Below are 22,717 nucleotides of genomic sequence, written 5' to 3'. Positions count from 1 at the left end.
CTCTATATCAGTGGTCCCCAACTTTTTTTGGCCCCGGGGACCGGTCCTAGGGCTGGCCTGCCAACCACGGCCCCAGGGCCGGCAGGGTGGGGGTACCCAATTCGGCCTCCCCCTGCAGCATTTCCTCCTCCCTCCTTTGCCCCCCATGCAGCTCACCACACCCCCCGCACAGCCTCGCCGCCTTCTCCTCCCATTTTCCTCCCCGTTTCCTCCTCCTTTGCCCCCTTGCACAGCCTCATCGCATCCTCCCCTTCATTTCCCTCCCCCATTTCCTCCCCCCTCCTTCACCGCCCCCCCCCGTGCAGCCTCCTCCTCCCCCGTTTTTCTCTCCGTTTCTTCCTCCCTATTTCACTGCCCCCCGTGCAGCCTCGCCTCCTCCTTCTCCCCCCAATTTCACCTTTTTATGGCCAGGGAAGGGGCCATGAAGGGCCTCCCAGCCTGACCCCCCCTGCTGATCAGCTGATGGGCGGGAAAACCGCTGTAGCAGTGAGCGGCACTACCCTTGCCTACTTCCCTTCCCCAGCTTTAAAATGGTGAAAATGGGGGGGGGGGGAAGGAGGCACCACTGGGGGGGCAGGACAAGGCTGTGGGGGGGGGGTGGCCAGACTGCGCGGCCCATTTCAAACAGGCTGCAGCCTGGTACCGATCCCCAGCCCAGGGGTTGGGAACCCCTGCTCTATATGACAGCCCTTCAAGTACTTGAAGATGGTTATCATATCACCTCTCGGTCATCTCCACTCCAGGCTAAACATACCTAGCTCTTTCAGCCTTTCCTCCTAGGACTTGATCTCCAGAGCCCTCACCATCTTTGTTACCCTCCCCTGGCCATGTTCCAGCTTGTCTATATCCTTCTTAAATTGCGGTGTCCAAAACTGAACACACTTTATGTGATGTCTAACCAATACTCTATGTGATGTCTTTGTGTGATCTAAACACTATACTTCACTCAATGTTCTATCCTAAGTTATCCCAGCATTTCTTAAAGGGCCTATAAAATATGTTTCCCCCAGTCCCATGTATTGTTCCACAGTTGTCCCTTTCTTTACTTTTGTTTCCTCTAATGAAGCCTCCTTTTGAACCCCTAGCCACATGTTATTTATCTTACTTGTCCCGGAAAGTTGCATTCTTGGTGGTGGTTACCTTTGAGGTCAAAGTGGTCTTGTAACCACATGTAAAATTTCCCCTGCTAAAAGATAAAATGCAAGGTGAAGTAGTGAAAGAAGCTTGGATAAATTGGCTAAAAGACTTTGGCTATAATATAGAACTAGAAGAATGGGATAAAATATGGGGAAAAAATCTTAAACTGACAAGATCTGCAGCCTATAAAGAGAACTTATATAAGATGGTATATCGTTGGTACCTTACCCCGGTACGGCTAGCAAAGATTTATCCAGACTATACCAACCAATGCTGGAAGTGAAAAAAAAGCAAAGGTTCTATGTACCACATTTGGTGGCAATGCGATCATGCCAAAAAATACTGGGCTTTGGTTAGTATATGGATTCAAAAAATTCTTAAAATAAACTTATTGCATACTCCAGAACTGTACCTTTTGGGTATCTGTAGAAACAATCTGCCTAAGGCCACCAATAAAGTATTATTGTATATTGTCACCATAGCAAGAATCCTTTATGCTAAATATTGGAAGACACCCCAAATACCAAATAGGGAAGAATTTATTGCAAAACTATTGGAAGCCGCAGAGATGGACACATTGACCACAAGATTACAAGAGGGTAATATGCAAAAATGTAATGAGACATGGAATCCAGTTTATCTTTGGGTGAAAGGTAAAGGTCTAGAGTTGGAGTAATAGACTTGTAAATTGACGGACCCCGAACGCTCCTCGTATGAGTGAGGAGTTTGTAGTGTGATTGTAGTGTGATTGTTATTAGGTGGGATGGTGGTGGGTGTTTTTGCTCGTAGTTCATGTTATTTATGTTATCTTGTGATTGTTATGTTTTATTTTGTCTTTTTTTTGTATCACCATGTTGTTATTTGTAATAAACTTGTTTTGAAACTGGGGGGAAAAAAATTTCCCCTGAAAGTTGTCAGTAATTTTCATTTAGCAAAAGAAGTTAGTCTCCCTGTTTCACCCCCGCCCCCAAACCCTACTATGCCACAGGAAAAGTCTCTTCATACTTTTAGTATCAAGAGGTGAAGGTAGTCCCCTGTGCAAGCATCAGTCATTTCCGACTCTGAGGTGACATTGCTTTTACAACGTTTACATGGCAGACTTTTTTACGGGGTGGTTTGCCATTGCCTTCCCCAGTCATTTTCACGTTATCCCCAGCAAGCTGGGTACTCATTTTACTGACCTCGAAAGGATGGAAGTCTGAGTCAACCATCAGCTGGCTACCTGAAGCCAGCTTCCACTGGGATCAAACTCAGATCGTGAGCAGAGTTTGGACTGCAGTACTGCAGCTTTAGCACTCTGCGCCACGAGGCTCTTTTCTTGCTTTATTATGTCTTTCCAAAGAGAAAAAGTCTTTCTAAAAAGAGAAAATGTTCATTTGCTATAAGGGCCCTAGGAAGGGCAAGGCAGCCTCTCAGACATTATTCAGGTGAGTAGTATCAGCTGTAGACACTTCCTAAAGCTATGCAGGCATTCCATGCCCTGTGAGGATTAATGCACACTCCACATGTGCCCAAGGTTTCTCCACAGCCTTCCACTAACATGTTCCATTGAGGGACATCTGTAAGTTTGCAACATGGTCATTGGATGAAACTTTCATAAGACACTATACTTTTGATTCGGAAACAAGAAGAGATGCAGAAGTTTGAAAAGCAGTTCTACATTTGTAATTCCAATGAGAGTCTCACCCACTTCCTCAGGTGAGCAGCTCAGTAGTGATCTGAATTTGGGGCTGTACAAAAAGACAGAAGATGGGAGCAGGGTTGCACTTACCTGTAGCCGTTGTTCATTGATGTCTTCTGTGCAGAGACACATTCCCTCCCTCTTACCCCACTGTGAGCTCTGTTATATATTAGAATATTTGGTCAAATATATTAATTCCTAGAGCTCACAGCAGCTTGGTGGGAACTGAGAGAATGGGGATGGTCCACCTCAGGAGCACATAAAGCTTTAGGTGGGAAATCTGCGCATGCTCAGTCTAGCATGGGCGGACTATCCCAGTTCTACAAGTTTTAAGCTACAGAAACTATTTCTAAGGCCAGCCTGTGCAGGCACATTCCCAGTGTGTGTCTGCACAGAAGATGTTGATGGACAACAGTTGCAGGTAAGTGCAACCTTGTTTTCCTTCTGTCTGTTCTGAACCTACTGTCCATCAGTTTCATTGGACGTCTTCAAGTTCTAGCATTTTGGGAGAGGGAGAAAAATTTCTCTTCGTCAGCTCTCTTCATCCCATGCAGGTGGGTAGCTGTGTTCACCTGGAGTAATAGAATAAAGATGCCACTGGACTCAAACTTTTCTCATCTCTCGCCTCTCTTTTTTAAACTGAACTTTCCCAGACTCTTCAGCTTTTTCTTATAGGGAAGTGCTCCAATCCCCTAATCATCTTGGTTGCCCACCTCTGCACTTTTTCCAGCTGTGCAATGTCCTTTTTGAGATATGGAGACTGTACAGTTGGAACACACAATATTCCAAATGAGGTTGCACCATAGATCTATACAGGCATTACAGTATCAACATAGAGCTTGCCTTTTTCACTGCTGGAGCACACTGGGTTGACTCTTTCATTGAGCTATTTGCTATGATCTCAAGATCTCCCCGCCAGCCCGCCCACGACTCAGCAAGTTCAGACCCCATTAGCCTATACTTGAAGCTGGAGTTTTTTGTTCCAATGTGCACCACTTTACACTTATCAACATTGAACTTCATTTGCCACATTGTCGCTCGTTCATCCAATTTGTGGAGGTCCTCTTGCTTTTCACCATCCTGAATAATTTTGTGTCATCTGCAAACTGGGCCCCTATACTACTCATCCCGTTTCAGATATTTGATGAATAAATTAAATAGTGAAACCCTTTACAACGTGTGCGAAACTTAACAAGATATTAATAGTATGAGGCAAACCACAAGATATGTTACAATGTGGCGCTACAAGCCCATAAGAGTCTTAAAGCAGTGATGTCTTAAAGCAGTGATCGCTTCAAGAGTCTGATGTTGAGATTATTGGCTTGTAGTGCCACTTCGTAACTTACATCTTGTGGTTTGCCCTCATACTATTAATACATTGTTAAGTTTTGTATGTGTTGTGAAGGGCTTCCACATGGATGCTAACTCTTTGACCGTGGATATGTACGTATAATAAGATGGTGAAAATATATTGAAGATATGGACATGACTGTTCTTGACGATATTGGTGTAAACTCAGATAAAGATTGTGTGTATTAAATCAGGAAACAGCATATGTCCCCTCAAAGGGGAGAGTCCCCTGAATGTGAGGGTGTATGGCATGTGCTAGTCCCAGCCTAATTTCAATGTACAGAGGACATGCAGTTGTTCCAGTTTCTTATTCAGATCGCCAGGTGACAGAGATAAATTTTCCTGCAGAATATGGCCACTTTGGAAGTGGGACTCAATGGCAGAGATGGCCAATGGTAGCTCTCCAGATTTTTTTTGCCTACAATTCCCATCAGCCCCAGCCAGCATGGCCAATGGCTGGGCCTGATGGGAGTTGTAGGCAAAAAACATCTGGAGAGCTACCGTTGGCCACCCCTGCTCTATGGAATTATGTCCCAAACCTCACCCTCCTCAGGTTCCATCCCCAAAAGCTCCAGTTATTTCCCAACCTGGAACTGGCAAGCCTAAACTTGGCCCCTGTGCCGTCCATCTGTGTGACTGTCCTAGGGGCACCTCGCTTCAAATAGTACACAGATACTTTGTTATACTGAGTTAAAGAATGGAAATGCCAAAACATAATACGAACTAAAATGCCATTAAAACTGACTAGCGCTTCCTCAATTACACCGTTTCTCTTTAAGACACAAGACAGGCTACTGCTACCCATAGCATCTTACTCAGGAAACACTGGAGGTTTTGCCACTTTTAATAAAGCAGACCTTTTTTTGTGGAAGGAATGGACAGACAATGGATTGTCTGTGTGTACAAATGCAGGAGGATGTCACATGGAAAAAATGCATGTCAGGTGACTGAATGTGAGAAATCTTTTGATGTGGAAGCAGCTCAAATGTGGACAGTTGCTGAGCCGAGGTGTAATTGAGGAAGTGCTAGTCAGTTAGTTACTCTTTCATGGGTTGATTACTGCAAGGGGCCAGTCCAATGCAGATATTAATGTAGCAGAAGGAAATTTTACCTTTCAGACAGAGGGAAGAAGGCATCCCAGCTGATTATAAAAAAGGAATTATTTGAGTAGGACAAATATGTTTTGCTTCAGAGTCAGCTGATTATGAAAAAGGAATTATTTGAGTAGGACAAATATGTTCTGCTTCAGAGTCAGTATACTGTGTAGTAGTTAGGAGGTCAGAATAGCTGTCTCGGAGACCCATATTCAAATCCTGACTCTGCCATGGGTGTTTGCAGGGTGATCTTGGGCCAGTCACACACTCTCAGTCTAACCTACATCACAGGTGTTGTGAGGATAAAATGGAGGATAATGATCTGTTTTAAGCACTGGGTTGGTCTTAAATGTTTCAGAGGTCTTATTTCAAATATAAATCTATTAAATTTAACAAGTATATCCCTGGGTAAATTCATTCTTTGAGCCACCTTACTATTAATTCTAAATGCAGATTTTATTTTAACACCCTCAATAAATTTTGATCCAAACAACCCATTAAGGAGGTCAGTAAGATATTCTGTTATTTCTTTTTGCTCTTTCTTTTAATGATCTTATCCATAAATTAGGTTTCCTTAGTCTGTTATAAATTTATTTCGATATGATCTATCAGTCTTTATTTTCCTCTTCTATACCACAAAGTCCTAATTCTAAAGACCTTTTCTAATTTTTCTGCCTTATTGACAATGCTTATATTATTTTCCTTCAATTCTACTATGGCTGAGCTTATTTTTAGCTTGTTTTCAATGGCCTGCAACCTAGTTTCCAAATCCTGAAATCTCTGGTCTAATTTATTTTCAGTTTCTTCCACCTTATTGATTATATCTTTTTAAAAAAAACATTTTTAAAAGAAGTGTTTGGAATAACCTCCACATATCCTCAGTCAGACATTCTTTTTAGTATATCTGGTTGTCATTCTCTTTAGGGGGAAATGCCTAATATCTTATGAGCTTAACATTTAGTTTTTATCCCACAGTTGTCTTTTAAATGCCCTGATATCACCATATAAATGTTAAGATTCCCCCCCTTATTAGCTTATATTCAAATTATAGCTATAATCAAACTCTGAAGAGGTAAAAACTCTAAGCCATTCCAACACTACTCAGTCTAAGCAACTACAGCATTCCATTAAATCTCAGTAATTAGTAATTAGAGGGTCCTCTATTAACACCCCATTTCCTTTTTTCAGCTGTTATAACAGTTGAGTAGTAGTCAACTGTATAGAGTAAATCCACCCCTACAAGTATTTTAAGGATTTTAAACTACTTCTCTCTATATACCATCCAAACAGCTTTACTGTCTCAGAAATAACCATAAACAACTAAATATCGATAGCACTAACATCAGTAATAAAGCCACAAATCCAATTTCTTGTACAACCATTCGGATTTATTCCTAGCTGACAGAGTGCAAATTCCAGATGATGTTATCTTCCTCAAGTGTAATCCAGTAATTAAACTGATATTGTGCCTCTAGAGGTTCAAGTACAATCCAGTAATAGCAACTAAAGAATTTCCACCAGCTGTCACCTCAATGTTAACAACACCTTCCTAGAAGCAATGATGGATCCGATGGTGTAGCAGGGACAAGGAGGGACCGGTGGAAGACTGGGTGGATGCGGAGGGTGGCCGGCAGCTGTAGCCGGAAAGCAACGGGGTTGATTTGGTCCATGATCAGGTAAGGCCCCGCGAAGCAAGGGTCCAGGTTGCGAGACCGGCCAGGCCAAAACATTGGCCCTGTTCAGACGCACAGTATAATCAGATGTTGCTGCTGTTTCCTTCCAGATTTAAAGTGGTTGATCAGACTGCAACATCTGCCTCCCTGTATTAACTTGTGGTAGCCCCCCCGCAATCCTTGGAACCGGGTTATTTTGTTACCTGCTCCTTTGCGGTGTTTTTTGAGTTCTCCGGTTTCACCTCGCAGTTTTCTCTGTCTGGATAGTTCTGCTGCGATATTAACCAACTTCTGGATGTCTAAAGCTGTCCTAGAGCAAAAGAAGCCTCAGACATCCGGTTTACAGTCACCATTTTTTTTTAGTACTTATCGATATGTGCATGTTGACAAGTAGACAAGAGATGTAATTAACACAACGCTGGAAACCACCACCCCCCCCCCACTAAGTTTCCTGAAGTCAAGGTTTGGATGTATAAAGCATAGTTCACTCTGTTTATGAACAAAATAATCATAATTTTAAAATTATGGGATGTGCAGAAGAATATCCAAACACAATTTGTAAAAACCTAGCAACAGTTCACTGTTTACTGGAATAAAATAAAGCCTGACAAAAATGTAAGAAATTAAATCCTGAGATGTATTTGAATTCAGGTGAAATGCTTTGGAATTTTATTTATTGGTATGTTTATCAGGTACCTCTGTTTTGTATTAGGTAAAAACTTGTATCTATATAGTTTTATTAATTTGAGATTATGTATGTTAACTGAGAACAATCAAAAGGAGGAGGAGAATGATGTAAGTGGCTTTGAGTCTCCATTGGGGAGAAAAGTGGGGATGGATGAATAAATAAAATAAATAAGAAGCAGTAGAAAACTGATCAAGTGTCATTGCTTTTTGACATAGTAGTGTTTATTGAATCATTTACATTGGATAGATGCATTTGAGATAATTCACATTACAAAGTTCATGTGTGAGACATATGATCTGTCTATGCTGGGAACTTAGCTCCCAGACATGTGCAGACTTAATTCAGAATGAGCCCATGGGGAGAGGGGGCTTAAGCTTTTTGTGTGTGTCATTTTTCTGTCCTAAAATGATCTCAGGAGGGTCACTATTTCACCATTAGGTAAGCTTATGTGGACTGAGGACCAAATAAGCTTACCTAATGGTGAAATAGTGACCCTCCTGAGTGTGTGTGTGGAGGGGGAAAGGCGCTGGATGTGTGTGTGAAGGGGGAAAGGCCTAAGACCCTATCTCTATAAGCCACAGTTCTGATGCAAATCAGAATTAAGTTGCCATCACAGTTCTCCCAGACCACATCTGTTGACAGTCCAGGGGTGCGGTCACATGTCACATTAAAAGCGGGTGTGTAGTGCTCAAATTTGAACCACTGAATATTGATTCGATGCAGGGTCGTTCAGACGAGCATCCAAGAATGCTACTCATTCTGTTGTTGAGCGTTCAGACATCCAATACTATCACGCTCTTTTCTTGGAGCATGCGTGATCAGATGGTGATTTCTGGGGGGGGGGGGGGGGTCCATTGAACATGCGCCCAACTGTTTGGAGGTGGGAAATCAAACATTGCTTCAGAGGCAGGGGGGAAGGGGGGAAGTTTCCGGAATTAACGTTGCCGATTCAAACCAAGGAACTGCCAGGAATTACTTTCCTAGAAATTGGCAGTGACAATGATATCTGGAAATCCTGCACATTGAAAAAAAAAAAAGATTTTTTTTCCTATTCTGAATAGTGGGATAATGTCCCCCCCCCCTCCAATCCTGTGTTGATTGGAGAAGCAGAAGCATCACCTCAGATTCCCGGATGATCTGGCAATGCGCATGTCTGCTGAGGCTTTTTTTTTTTTTTAAAGGTGGGAGGGGCGGTAAACATTCCAAGGGGCAGTATCGCGCGTGAGCTGTCCAAACAGGAAAAAACCGATCTTGTGCTGCTTTTTTGAAAAAGGGCCGGACTTTCTGTGCTGTCAAATTAATGCGGCACTGATCCACAGCAAGTCGGAATGACCCTGGATGACGCTCGATTGCCAGATGTGGATGTGTGGACGAACATATTTAATCTGTCAGCGAGATGGAGCTGTGTCGCCACTAATGGTACGTGTGGATGTGTGGACGAACATATTTAATCTGTCAGCGAGATGGAGCTGTGTCGCCACTAATGGTACGTGTGACCGCACCCCAGGTGAACTCTGTGGATTTTGTGATAATTTTCTCTGGTACATTTATACTTGCTTATACTTCCATTACCATTAAATTAATCTCAGCACAATTACTATGTCTTAAAGAAAAGAGCAGTCTTGTGGAATCCAAACACTAACAAATGGATTGTGGAATAACTTTTCATGAACTAGAGCACAATTTATCAGATGTAACATGTGACTATTACACATCTTGTGGACCTTCTTGGAAGACTATCTGAACATAAAGGTCAGTTATGACTCATGAGATTCATAAAGTATCTGCTTCTCTGCTCAGGGCAGGTTACAACAAAGCAATAAATACATAATACCAAGGCTCTTTTTGAGCAGCAATGCAGTTCCAGCTGGCTTGGCATCAGGGTGTGTGGCCTAATATGCAAATGAGTTCCTGCTGGACTTTTTCCATCAAAAAGCCCTGCATGAAACAATGGTGATGTCAGGGGGTGTGGCCTAATATGCAAGAAAAGCCCTGCGTAATACAATGTTTAAGACATCAATGTTTAAGTCTTAAAGAAAAGAGCACAGTCTTCTGGAATCCGAGCACTAACAAATGGATTGTGTCAAACTTTTCATGAACTAGAGCACAATTTATCAGATGTAACACGTGACTACCTCTAATTACCATGTATTAAAACAATCACAACTGTTGCAAGAAGCTTAAGCTGTCATGCGCCAGTTTGCCGTAGTGGTTAAGTGTGCAGACTCTTATCTGGGAGAACTGGGTTTGATTCCCCACTCCTCCACTTGCAGGTGCTGGAATGGCCTTGGGTCAGCCATAACTCTGGCAGAGGTTGTCCTTGAAAGGGCAGCTGCTGGGAGAGCCCTCTCAGCCCCACCCACCTCACAGGGTGCCTGTTGTGGGGGGAGAAGATATAGGAGATTGTAAGCCGCTCTGAGTCTCTGTTTCAGGGAGAAGGGTGGGGTATAAATCTGCAATTCATCATCATAGTTATTAAAACCCAACATAAAATAAAATCTATTAATAACAATAATAGTCGATGGCACCATTCAATCACTATATCTCCATCAGCTCCCACCTAAATTCCCCAAGTGTTGCAGGTAGACAGTCATTGATATTGGGGGGAAAAGTGGACAAGGGATAATACAAGTTGACAACATGCACAACAGTATAGGGGCAGGCCAATACAGATGGATCTCCAGCATCTCAACCATGGGCCTGATGGAACATCTTTGACTTGCAAGCCCTGTGGAATTGCATTAAATTTCACAGGGCCTAGATCTCAATACAGAGAGTTCCACCAAGCCAGAGCCAGAGACAATAAGGCTCAGGCTCTGGCTCTGGTTGAGGCTAAGCAAATATCTTTAGGGCCAGGGATCATCAGTAGATCTTGGTTCAAGGAGTGCAATGCTCTCCAGGGTGATGGTCCAGAAGGTATGTTGGTTCCAGATTGCGAAGGGCTTTGAAGGTCAAAACCAAGACCCTGAATTTATATATGAGACATAACAACTAACAACATTGTTGGAGTAACTCATTCAAGCTGAGAAATAAACTAGACACAGATATCATTGGGCAAAGATATGGACTGGGAAAGCCAGACACAAAAGAACAACACAGCATGATGTGAAGAAATACTATATTATTATAAAATATCATATTATAGCTGCACACAGATCTTCCCTCCACTGACTGAACCAGAGTGGTTATCAAGAAATTAAAGCTTGTTCGTACATTCAAACCATAAGGAACAGATGTACATGGTTTTCATTAAAAATTGTTGCATTAATTCAAACCACATACTGAAATGAGATTATATCTGGTATGAGTTACAGTGCTTCTTTATCTTGAGTCTATTTTCCTCACATCCCCAGATCAGTTGTCTGTTCCCATATATTAAAACAGTCACAACTGTTGCAAGAAGCTTAAGCTGTCATGAAACAATTATCTTTCTGGGCTTGCTACCTTCCAAAACTTAATAATGATGCTACAACAGTCTTCTGCAGAGTCAGAAAAATAATCAGCTGTCTAGGGTTGCCAGCTCCAGGTTGGGAAATTCACAGAGATTTGGGAGTGGAGCCTTGGGGACAATGGGATTTGGGGAGGGCAGGGTAGCTCAACAGGGTATACCTTCCAAAGCAGCCATTTTCTCCTGAGGAACTGATATTTGTCATCTGGAGAGCACATAATTCCAGGAGGTCTCCAGGTCCCACCTGGAGGTTGGCAACCCTAGCTGTCACTGAAGGTGGGGTTGTTTTTTTTTTAAATCATGGTTCTTCAGACCTTCAAGCAAAGTCCTATACTACTCCCATTATGTAAAACTTTGGTTCTGGGATACGCCCCTCATACAGCGCTAAGCTGAGGCCTGGCCCACTACTAAAGTACTGTGTTGATTCACGCTTTACAAAGTATACAGATGGAGTCTGGAGTCCCCATTCTGTATAACAGTCAGATGTGAGTTGCAGGTTGTTCTTAAATTCTGTTCACAGAGTATCCAACTGGATTAGGACAATGAACCTCAACTTTCCCCACTGTACCATTCTCCTGATCTAAAATGATCCAACGTTCTTTGTATGTATGTCCTGGGATTTTATATGGGTTTCTTCAACAAGCCAAATATACCTAAGATCACTTCTTGTCAAAAAAATGGTGCATGTGGAGTGAAGCCCCTACTCTACGTGTGCTGTGATCCCAATCCAAATTGGGCACTATGTGCAAGGGAATTAAGGAAAACCCGCTACTCTCATCTAAGGCTCATCTAACCATTACAACACAAAGCCTTTGTATCCCATGTGTGCTATGAGAATCCTGTTACTTATGTGGTTACACATAAGTTTCACAATGGAGCCAATAATAGGTCCATGGGGCAAACTGAGCACTTGAACACAGCAGCCAAATGAATTAATTTTTTCCCCAATATAGTTTTTATTTTTTCAAGAAACCAAATAATAAAAAACACCTTTACATATGAAGAGCAAGTAAAACAGTAAAACAATATGAATAATTTATAAACTAGTACAGATTCATATTTCAATTAAGACTCAGTCCTTTTAGTCTGATTTAGGTAATTTTCCTTAACAATGAGTAAAAACATCTATGCACATTCTAAGGTAAGTGTCCTTCCCTTTAAAAAAGCACAACAAAGATTTGTGATATCGAATAATCTATACAAATAATCTATACTATTTGTAAATACGAATAATCTATAAAATAGTACAGATTCTGTAGAGTATCGGACTCTACACACGCGCCGCGCGTCCTCGGGCGACCAGGCACAGCGCGGGGAAAGTCACGGCCAATCAATGTCAAGCGCGGGAAGTTTAACTGGCCAGGATTGGGCTGGCCAGCGGGGGGGTTGTTCCGGGGTGTTTGTATATATTGGCGGACCCGGCCGCGTGTTCCCCAGTTCCGTAATGTACTAGCGAATAAAGCCTGAAGTCTTCACCACGTCTCGTCTCCCAGTACATTACACTGGCGACGAGGATGGGATCGAGCTAGGTCCGGCCGCCCGAGGGGAACCAGACCTGGCCGGAGACGAGGAAGGCGGAGACCGCAGGATCGCACAGCCCGCCGCCGCCATGGCGAACCCAAGTGTAACGACGGGCCATCTTGCGGAATTCAACCCGGAGCACCCCGAGAGATGGGAGACCTACACAGAAAGGGTCGAATGCTACCTGCGTGCGAACCTGATCGAAGATGACGACAGGAAGAGAGACGTCCTGCTGAGCGTCTGTGGAGAAGAAACCTTCGAGATCGCACGGGGTCTCTCCGCTCCGGCGAAGCTGACTGAGAGGACCTACGGGGAGGTCGTGAGACTCCTCACGGGCCACTTTTCGCCCCAACCGTCCATCGTCGCCCGCCGATTCCTCTTCCACAAGAGGGACCAGAAGTCGGGGGAGACAGCGGCGGTCTACCTGGCGGCCCTTCGGCAGATCGCCGGGAACTGCAGTTTCGACAAGAGGGACGAAGCCCTGAGGGACCGTTTCGTCTGGGGCCTCCGAGATGAGCGACTGCAGCAGAAGCTCTTCGCAAAGGAGGAGCTCACCCTACAACAAGCCTTCAACGAGGCGACGGCGTTCGAGAGGGCCACCAAGGCGTATGGCCAGCCGCGGGGAGAGGCAGTACACCAAGAAGAAATGGGACCAGAGGACCGAGCAGAGGAAGAAGCGTTCCAGCTCCGACGGCCACAGAGGACAGAAACTCGGGTCCCCGCGAGACAACGAGCGACGGAGAGGGCCCCCACCAACCCCAGCTCCAAGTGCGCCAGCTGCGGCGACCCCCACGAAAGGAGGGACTGCCCGTACCGAAACCTGGACTGCAGAAGCTGTGGGAAGATGGGCCACATCGCCCGGGCTTGCCGGGCCAAGAGCAGCCGTCGACCACCGTCAGCGCATCACGATTCCATGGACACCCACACGACGGCATCCACCAGCTTGCAGGTACTGAACTTGCCCCTCGCAGCCCCGGACAAGGTCAAAATGTCTGTCCGGATCGAGGGCGCCCCCTGCGTCATGGAAGTAGACTCGGGTTCCTCGATCTCCATAATTTCAGAGGAGACCCTTACGAGACTATGCCCCCGCCGCCGCCTCCAAACGAGGCCAGCGGATTTCGTACTGAGGGACTTCCAGAAAAACCCGGTTCACGTCGTGGGGTGGGCCCAGGTGCATGTGGAGAGGGGAAGCTTTAAGGGGCCCCTAGACATACTGGTGGTCAAGCGCCAACTGACCACCCTTCTGGGGTTAGCTTGGTTCCAACCACTGGGGATCAAGCTGGTAGGGGTGGAGCACGTGCAGGCCAGCAACTTCGAAGGGGTCTGCCAGGAGTTCCCCGAGGTTTTCGATGGGTCCCTGGGGAGCTACAAGGGGCCGCCCATCACCCTACCGATTGACCCCATGGTCCGGCCCATACGGCTCAAAGCGAGGCGCGTCCCGTTTGCCCTAAAGCCGAAAATCGAGGCAGAACTGGATCGCCTCACGGCCCAGGGCGTCTTGGAGCCTGTAACTTATGCGGCTTGGGAGACCCCCATTGTAACGCCAGTGAAACCGAACGGGGACGTAAGGATCTGCGCTGACTACAAGTGCACGATCAACAAAGCGCTCCAGGATAACCCGTATCCAGTCCCCGTAGTCAGCCATGTACTATCGACACTCGCAGGGGCACGGGTTTTTGGCAAGCTGGACTTAGCACAGGCATACCAGCAACTGCCAGTCGACGCTAAGACAGCAGAGGCGCAGACGATCGTGACCCACAGGGGGGCGTTTAGAGTTAAACGATTGCAGTTCGGGGTGAGCGTGGCTCCGGGAATTTTCCAAAGCATAATGGACTCTCTCCTTAAAGGAATTCCCGGAGTGCAACCCTTCTTCGATGATGTTTTAATCGCCGCCCCGAACGAAGAAGAGTTCAAAGGCCGCCTGCGAGAGGTCCTCCGGAGGTTCCAAGCGGCGGGGTTGAAAGTGAAGAAGGAAAAATGTCTGTTGGGGGTTCCGCGGGTGGAGTTCCTGGGATTCGCCGTGGACGCGGCTGGAATTCACCCGACTAAGGACAAGACTAGGGCCATTGTGCAGGCCCCCGCTCCCAAAAGCAAAGCGGAGCTACAAAGTTTTTTGGGTTTGCTGAATTTTTATCACTCGTTCCTGCCCCACAAGGCCGCCGTGGCGGAACCGTTACACCGTTTGCTTGATAAACAAGCCCCGTGGGTCTGGGGGAAGCGCCAAGCCGCGGCGTTCCAGGCAGTCAAGGACCTATTGGTCTCGAACGCGGTTTTGCACCACTATGATGAAACCCTGCCACTGATCTTGGCTTGCGACACCTCCCCCTACGGGGTGGGAGCGGTCTTGGGGCACCAACTCCCGGACGGGAGGGAAGTGCCAGTAGCATACTATTCACGGACCCTATCCCCAGCGGAGCGGAACTACGCTCAAATCGATAAGGAGGCCCTGGCGATCGTGGCGGGGGTGCACAAGTTCAACGACTACCTCTACGGTAGGCGTTTCACCATCGCCACTGACCACAAGCCGCTCCTGGGCCTCCTAGCTTCAGACCGTCAGACCCCCCAAATCCTATCCCAGAGGGTCCTGAGGTGGAACCAGTTCCTGAACTCCTACACGTATGAACTGGTACACCGCCCGGGCAAAGCCATGGGACACGCCGATGCCCTCAGCCGCCTGCCGCTCCCCATAACAGAACCCGATCCCGCCCCCGCACACGGGGTAATGCTCATTGAATCTCTCCCTGAGCGCCCACTGCACACGGCAGAGGTAGCCCGGGCGACAGGGAGGGACCGCATCCTGGCACGGGTCAGGGACTGGGTGGGGAGGGGGTGGCCGGCAGGCAAAGTGGAAGAAGTGTTCAGACCGTTCGCGTCCAGGAAGGACGAGCTATCGACACACAAGGGGTGCGTGCTTTGGGGCAGCCGGGTGGTGGTTCCCCCCCCTTGCGCAAACAGGTACTGGAAGACCTCCACGAGACCCACCCGGGCATCGTGAGGATGAAAGCCCTGGCCCGTAGTTATGTGTGGTGGCCGGGCATGGATGAGGAAATTGAGGGGTGGGTGAGGAGGTGCCAACCCTGCCAAGAATCCCGGCCCGATCCCCCGTCAGCCCCGGTCCACAGATGGGAGTCTAACAGGCGGCCATGGTCCCGCCTCCACTTAGATTTTGCCGGCCCGTATCAGGGCCAGATCTTTTTTATACTGGTGGATGCCTACACAAAATGGTTAGAGGTGATTCCGGTAGCCTCAACCTCCACGGCGGCAGCCGTCCGAGCACTCAGGAAGGTCCTATGCACGCACGGGATCCCAGACACCCTGGTGACGGATAACGGAACGGCCTTCACCTCCCGGGAATTCCGGGAGTTCACGGAGAGGTACCTCATACGACACATAAGGTCCGCACCATTCCATCCGGCAACCAACGGCCAGGCGGAGCGGATGGTGCGGACCACCAAGGAAGCACTGGGGAGAATAGTACAGGGGGATTGGGACCACCGCCTCTCAGCCTTCCTGTTCCACAACAGGATCACCCCAAACCCTATAACGGGATCCAGCCCCGCGGAACTGCTCATGGGGAGGAAACTGACAACCCGTCTAGACAGGCTGCACCCAGACCGGGCCCCCGAGGTCCGCGGGTCCCCAGAGGTCCGGGAGGCAGTGCGGGGGTTCTTTCCGGGTGACCCTGTATACGCGAAGAACTTCACAAGCGGCCCCGATTGGGTCGCGGGGAGAGTCCTCAGGGTGACAGGTTCCAGGTCATACGAGGTGACCACCGAGGGGGGCCAGGTACTAAGACGGCACATAGATCAGCTGCGCCGCCGCACCCTACCCGAAGAAATGGAGGAGGCAGGGAATAGGGAACAGCTAGCAACAGAAGCGCCGGGGGGGGCCCCGCCAATACAGGAACTACCTACTTATGATGCCCCCAGAGACACCGAATCAGAGCCGGAGCCAGAAGCAGACCCCAGCGTCCCACAACCAAGAGCGGCATCGCCCACACCAGAACCAGACCCAGCTCCACGAGCGACCCCGAGGAGATCGACACGGGAACGGAGAGCACCAGCATACCTCCGGGACTATGTGGTCTGAACTAGGGGGGGAGGAGTGTAGAGTATCGGACTCTACACACGCGCCGCGCGTCCTCGGGCGACCAGGCACAGCGCGGGGAAAGTCACGGCCAATCAATGTCAAGCGCGGGAAGTTTAACTGGCCAGGATTGGGCTGGCCAGCGGGGGGGTTGTTCCGGGGTGTTTGTATATATTGGCGGACCCGGCCGCGTGTTCCCCAGTTCCGTAATGTACTAGCGAATAAAGCCTGAAGTCTTCACCACGTCTCGTCTCCCAGTACATTACAGATTCTTATTTCAATTAAGACTCAGTCCTTTTAGTCTGATTTAGGTAATTTCCCTTAATGAGTAAAAACATCTATGCACATTCTAAGTTAAGTGTCCCCCCCCCCTTTAAAAACAACAACAAAAATTTGTAATATTCATTAGCAGACAGTACACCTTGTTGAAATAGGTAGCCTGTTAGATCAATACCTGGGAGGAACCATTTTTGGTTTAGAAAGGTAGACAAAAGTGAGATTCCAGGGGCTAATTGAGTTCTATATTAATTGAAATTTTTATAGGACAAAGAAAAGCATGAGGGAACACGAGTTTCATCCCAGAAAAATCGATTGCTGTTTATTATAGTAAAAGTGGTAGCACATCAAGTTAATAAATGAAGCAATATATGAAAAACAGTGGGTTTTTTTCAGTTCTTATGTCCCTTAAAAAAAGGTAAAGGTAGTCCCCTGTGCAAGCACCAGACATTTTTGACTCTTGGGTGACGTTAGTTTCACAATTGTTTCATGGCAGACGTTTTACGGGGTGGTTTGCCATTGCCTTCCCCAATCATCTACACTTTCCCTCCAGCAAACTGGGTACTCATTCTACCAACCTCGGAAGGATGGAAGGCTGAGTCAACCTGGAGCTGGCTACCTGAACTAGCTTCCGCTGGGATTGAACTCAGGTCGTGAGCAGAGGGCTCCGACCGCAGTACTGCAGCTTTATTAGTCTGCGCCACGGGGCTCTATGTCCCTTAAGCAATATGTTTAAACAATTCCACTGCTCAAGATCTATTTATCATAGGGCTTCAAAAGGGGAAAGGATGGGAAAGGAAAAATAGAGATTTAGTTAAACATTCAGTGCATATTGTTTCTGAAATCCCACTGGGAGGGTGAAGGAAAGATGCAGTGACTATCTTCCTCTGCTTCCATGTTAATTAAATACATTAATGCATTAAAATTAGGCCTGGAGGGAAATGTCCTGACCCTTTAATACAGGCTTAATATGTGGAAATAGACAAGTTAAGCTTTTCATGACATGAAGGTAAATAACATCATCCAGTAAATAACATCCTATTAAGCCTGTTAAAAAGGACAGTGCATTTTTTTTTCTACAGTTGGTGAGCCTACATTCTAGCTCAAGAAGGGAATCTAGTGCTCTCTAACAGTGGGCTTAAGCAAGCCGTGTATTCCTAGTCCTAGCTGGCAAAACAGAGCAATAGCTCTTGTATAATATTTTTATAGCTTTATTTTTAATTGGATGCTCCTGTTACATTTATAACTTGCCTTTAAACCTGCAATTCCTGTTGACCCTCTGAGTCTTTTTTCCAAGGGTATTCCAAATGGCTCTTACTTTAAGAGATCAGATAGATTTTTAGAATGCTTCTGATCTTTGCCACTGTATATATGTGCTGGCTTTATTCTATACTGGCCCACACACTGAATCTTCAGGGTAGAGTTTAAACTTCTCCCATTCTCAATATGTGGCATTTGAGACCCTGCTATAAACCTGAATATACAAACTGTCCTCTTCTTTAAGCTGTGCACTCTGCTTACTTGTGTAAAACATTAGATTACAAGTCTCCAGCTTTGTTTGGTAATGTCAGCAGGCAGCAGCACTGGAATACAAAGTGGCATCCACAGGAAGTGGGACAAATCACAAAATGGCTGCCTTGTGGTAGGGCCAGTCATGGCATGTTGTCAAGTTTCAAGCCAAACAACTTCCTATGATGGAAGCCATTGTTTTCAATTTCTGAACTGGCATGCCATGCAAACATAAAGTAATGCATTGGTTTCCTGGGGTCTTTTGAAGCATTCTGGGGTCCACTTAGATGAAGAAAAGCTAGGACTGTCTTTTTAGGGAAGCAAGTGGGCACCAGGAAACACACCTGTGGGGAACTATGACACTGATGGACACAATGTTGGGGACCAATGCATAAAAATCAACAAAAATAATCTCTTACTAGTATGATGATTTCCAGACTTTGTTGCTTGTCTAGATTAGGCAGAGAGCTGGGAGACTTACTTATTAAACAGTGTAAACAATGTTGCTGTTGTTTTGTCTGGCTTAGTCTCTGTTCTAGGTAAAGGTTCACTTATTTAAATGAATTAGTATAAGCAAATGAAGCATGGCTGGTGCCATCTAAATGCTTTTGAGTATGATGACATAATGAATTCAAATACGTAGAGCACCTTCTTTCCTTGAATAATACTTTAGTGTACCAGTAATAAGGTCACAGCGTTTCCCAGATTATAGTGATTATATATGTTGAAATTGTGGTGCAACCAGTTTTTGTTGTTGTTGTTCGTATTATTTTAACAATCGATTTTTTAAAAAAAGAAATTTTTTGATTATTTTACTTTGTATGTCCCATCTATTATTGATGTGGTAAATTAAATTACATTTAGCAAATATAAAACCTACCAAATGAAAGCTGCACAATTCTCCAGTTGCTCAGAGAACAAGAAACAGTCCTAGGGATGCCAGCCTTCAAGTGGGGCCTTAGGATTCCAGAGAATTACAGTTCATCTTCAGGCTACAGAGATTAGTTCCCTAAATAGATGTTTTGGAGTGTAGAGTCTGTGACAGTGTACTCCACAGAGGTCCCAGTCCTCCCCAGGCTCCATCCCCAAATCTCCAGGGGATTCCCAACCAGGATCTGGTAAGCCCATCCCGCATCCCTTGCCAGTGGCCAAGGGGGACCTGTCAACCCTAGAAATAGATAATAGAAAACAGCAGGGCTTTCTTTGTAGAAAAAGCCCAGCAGGGACTCATTTGCATGTTAGGCCACACCCCCTGACACTAAGCCAGAGCCAGCATTCACGTTCCTGTGCGTTCCTGCTCAAAAAAGCCCTGGAAAACAGGAATACTACAAATGTTACAAACATATTCACAAGCAAGTTAGGTTTGCACATGGTAAAAATCAGTTTAATCTCTGAATAAATATGCCTTCAGAATAGGATTTCATTGATGAGATAACAGGCTGTGGCTGCAAAAGGAAAGGCATTTTGCACAAGCTCAGATGCACTTTTCTAAATAAAAATATTTATCGCACCTTAAAGGCAAATACATTTGTTGCAGTGTAAAGTTTGGTGGAGAACACCGTTTCCTCAGGTGCACGGCTTGCCAACTCTAGGTTGAGAAACTCCTGGCGATTGGAAGGGAAGGGAGTTCAGAAGGGATATAATGCCACGGAATCCACCCTCCAGGGCAGGCATGTTCTCTGTCGTCTGGAGATAGTTATGATTCCAGAAGATCATCTCCAGGCGGCCCCACCTGAGTGGAGGCTGGTTAACTCAATAAGTCTTCAATAACTTCTCTATCACACACAACACGCACGCAAATATAGCCAGAGGAAAAAAATGTAAACGATCTTAAGGTGCAGTGCAATACATCCAGTACTGTGAGCGTCGCGGTTGGTTTTTTGTCACACTATCCTGAAGAATATTCAGAAAAAAATTAACCAGTTAAGAAATAGAAAAGAAACGTAAATAACCATTCCTCCCCCTATTTCAAGAATAATCATTCCTCCCTCCCCCCCAATTTGGAGATAAATTTAAATAATGTAACTGAGAAGCCCTTGAATTATTCTTTACGGATCCTTTTTCATTTTGAGGTAGTTTCCCCAGCAGCCGGCGAGTAAAAAAAAAAACCCCAACCGCGCTCGGAACCAAAGTGCTGGAGGTTTTGTTTCCCAGTCGGTTACCATTTCTCCTCTCTCCTCCGTATGGCTGAGCCGTTGCCACGGTGATTGACGGCGGATTTGGTGAGGGCACGCAATGGAGGACGAAGACGTGGTGAGCTTGTGGGCAGCGGTGGCATTTTGTGGAGGGAAACCCCCTCCCGTCCGTACCGGTATCGTTTAGGGCATGAAGGCTCGTAGGCAGAGAGAGTGAGGTCTGGTTTGCATCGGTCCAGTTCTAGAGTATCAGGAGTAGAATTCCAGCATTAAACTTTCGGTGACTTCTTTTCGGCCTGGTAAAGTTTATGCCGGAATACAATGTTGTTTCCTTTTATGATGCTTCTGGTCTTCTGTTTTATTTTTGCTGCAACTGCAAAATACTAAGACGGCTGCCTCTCTTTAAGTGTTAGAATTGTATGTCGCACGTGTGGCTGGAGTGAGAGGAGAAGGTTGCTTGTGCATGGCTGGTGAAAAAGTGGATGGATTCGTGGTTGGTTTAAAGTTTCCCGCCTTATTTCTGCTTTTAACAACTGGTTCCCCAGTAGCTGTTTTACACGTGTAGCTTTTATTTCCCTGTCTAATGCTTAGGAAAGCTTCCCCTATGGAATTAACCATAGTTATTTATTTTGATATCTATACTCTGCTTTTCTGGTCAACAGGACCTATAGGGTTTTCCAACATTATCTCCCTTCCCTTTTATCGTTGCAACAGCAACCCTGGGAGGTAGGTTAGGTTGAGAATGTTTGACTGGCCCATGGTCCACCCAGAGAGCTTTCATGGCAGAATGCAGATCTGAACCTTGGTACTCTAGATCAGTGGCCCCCAACCTTTTTGGCACCAGGGACTGGTTTTGTGGAAGACAGTTTTTCCATGGACCAGTGGGGGCGTTGGGTATTTTGCTGCTGCAGGCTGCCCCAAGCCCATACACCAGGGGTGGCCAACCGTAGCTCTCCAGATGTTTTTGCCTACAACTCCCATCAGCCCCAGCCATTAGCCATGCTGGCTGGGGCTGATGGGAGCTGTAGGCAAAAAACATCTGGAGAGCTACCGTTGGCCACCCCTGCCATACACCATCCCTGCCCCCCATGGGGGTATTTAAATAAGAAGTAGGTGAAGGTCTCTGCCTCACTGCCCGGTCTGGTTGCTAACAGGCCACAGACCGGTACTGGTCCGCAGCCCAGGGCTTGGGGATCCCTGCTCTAGATCATAATTTGACAAGAACCGCTATACTATGCTGGTTCCCATATCATGCTGGTTCCCATATCCCTCCCTAACGGAAGGGCACTTTCCAACGCCACTCAAAGAGGCTGTGGTCCGTCCCCTCTTAAAAAAACCATCTTTAGATCCGGCCCAATTGGCACACTATCGGCCGGTTTCAAATTTGCCCTTTTTGGGTAAACTTATTGAGAGGACAGTGGCGATGCAGTTACAGACTTTCCTGGAGGACGCTTCCGTCCTTGACCCATTTCAGTCCGGCTTTTGCCCGGGACACGGGACGGAGACAGTGTTGGTTGCCCTAGTGGATGACCTTCAATGGCATCTGGATCGGGGTGGCTCGGCAGTGCTGATGTTGTTAGACCTGTCGGCTGCGTTCGACACGGTCGACCATCGGCTACTGACGGGCCGCCTCGCCGATGCAGGGATTCAGGGGTTGGCCTTACAGTGGCTTTCCTCTTTCCTGGAAGGTTGGGGACAAAGGGTCGCAATTGGGGGGGAGCTATCCCGGAGGCGCACACTCGATTGTGGTGTGCCCCAAGGGGCGGTTCTCTCCCCGATGTTATTTAACATCTACATGCGGCCTCTTGCTCAGATTGCCCGAAGGTATGGGCTGGGGTGTCACCAGTACGCTGATGACACCCAGCTCTATCTACTGATGGACGACCGGCCGGTCTGTGCCCCGGAAAATCTTGACCAGGCATTACGGGCCGTGGCTGAGTGGCTCAGACTGAGTGGGCTGAAGCTAAATCCTACGAAGACAGAGGTCCTTTGCTTGGGTCGCCGCGGCCCGGGGGGGGGGGATCCCCCTGCCAGCTTTTGATGGTGCGCTGCTGACGGCGGCGGACAGGGTCAGGAGCTTGGGGGTGCTGTTGGAGCCTTCCTTAAAGATGGAGGCTCA

General features: G+C 46.6%; 1 protein-coding gene across 2 annotated transcripts in view; it reads left to right on the top strand.

The window, feature by feature from the left end:
• Positions 1-20,616: 20,616 nt before the first annotated feature.
• The window catches only part of TAF1B (TATA-box binding protein associated factor, RNA polymerase I subunit B), a 67,893-nt gene continuing 65,792 nt past the window's right edge, over positions 20,617-22,717 (top strand). The window contains exon 1 of one of the 2 annotated variants that reach the window (XM_060234025.1): positions 20,617-20,716. In XM_060234025.1, the coding sequence (XP_060090008.1) occupies positions 20,699-20,716 (18 nt within the window). In that variant the 5' untranslated portion in view covers positions 20,617-20,698. The remainder of the gene's footprint in view (positions 20,717-22,717) is intronic. The other variant, XM_060234033.1, reaches the window with a different exon arrangement.

Source organism: Heteronotia binoei, chromosome 1 (assembly GCF_032191835.1).
Source record: "Heteronotia binoei isolate CCM8104 ecotype False Entrance Well chromosome 1, APGP_CSIRO_Hbin_v1, whole genome shotgun sequence".
Taxonomy (NCBI): Eukaryota; Metazoa; Chordata; class Lepidosauria; order Squamata; family Gekkonidae; genus Heteronotia; species Heteronotia binoei.
Note: the sequence above shows the minus strand (reverse complement) of the source record. Positions and strands in the feature narration are given on the sequence as shown.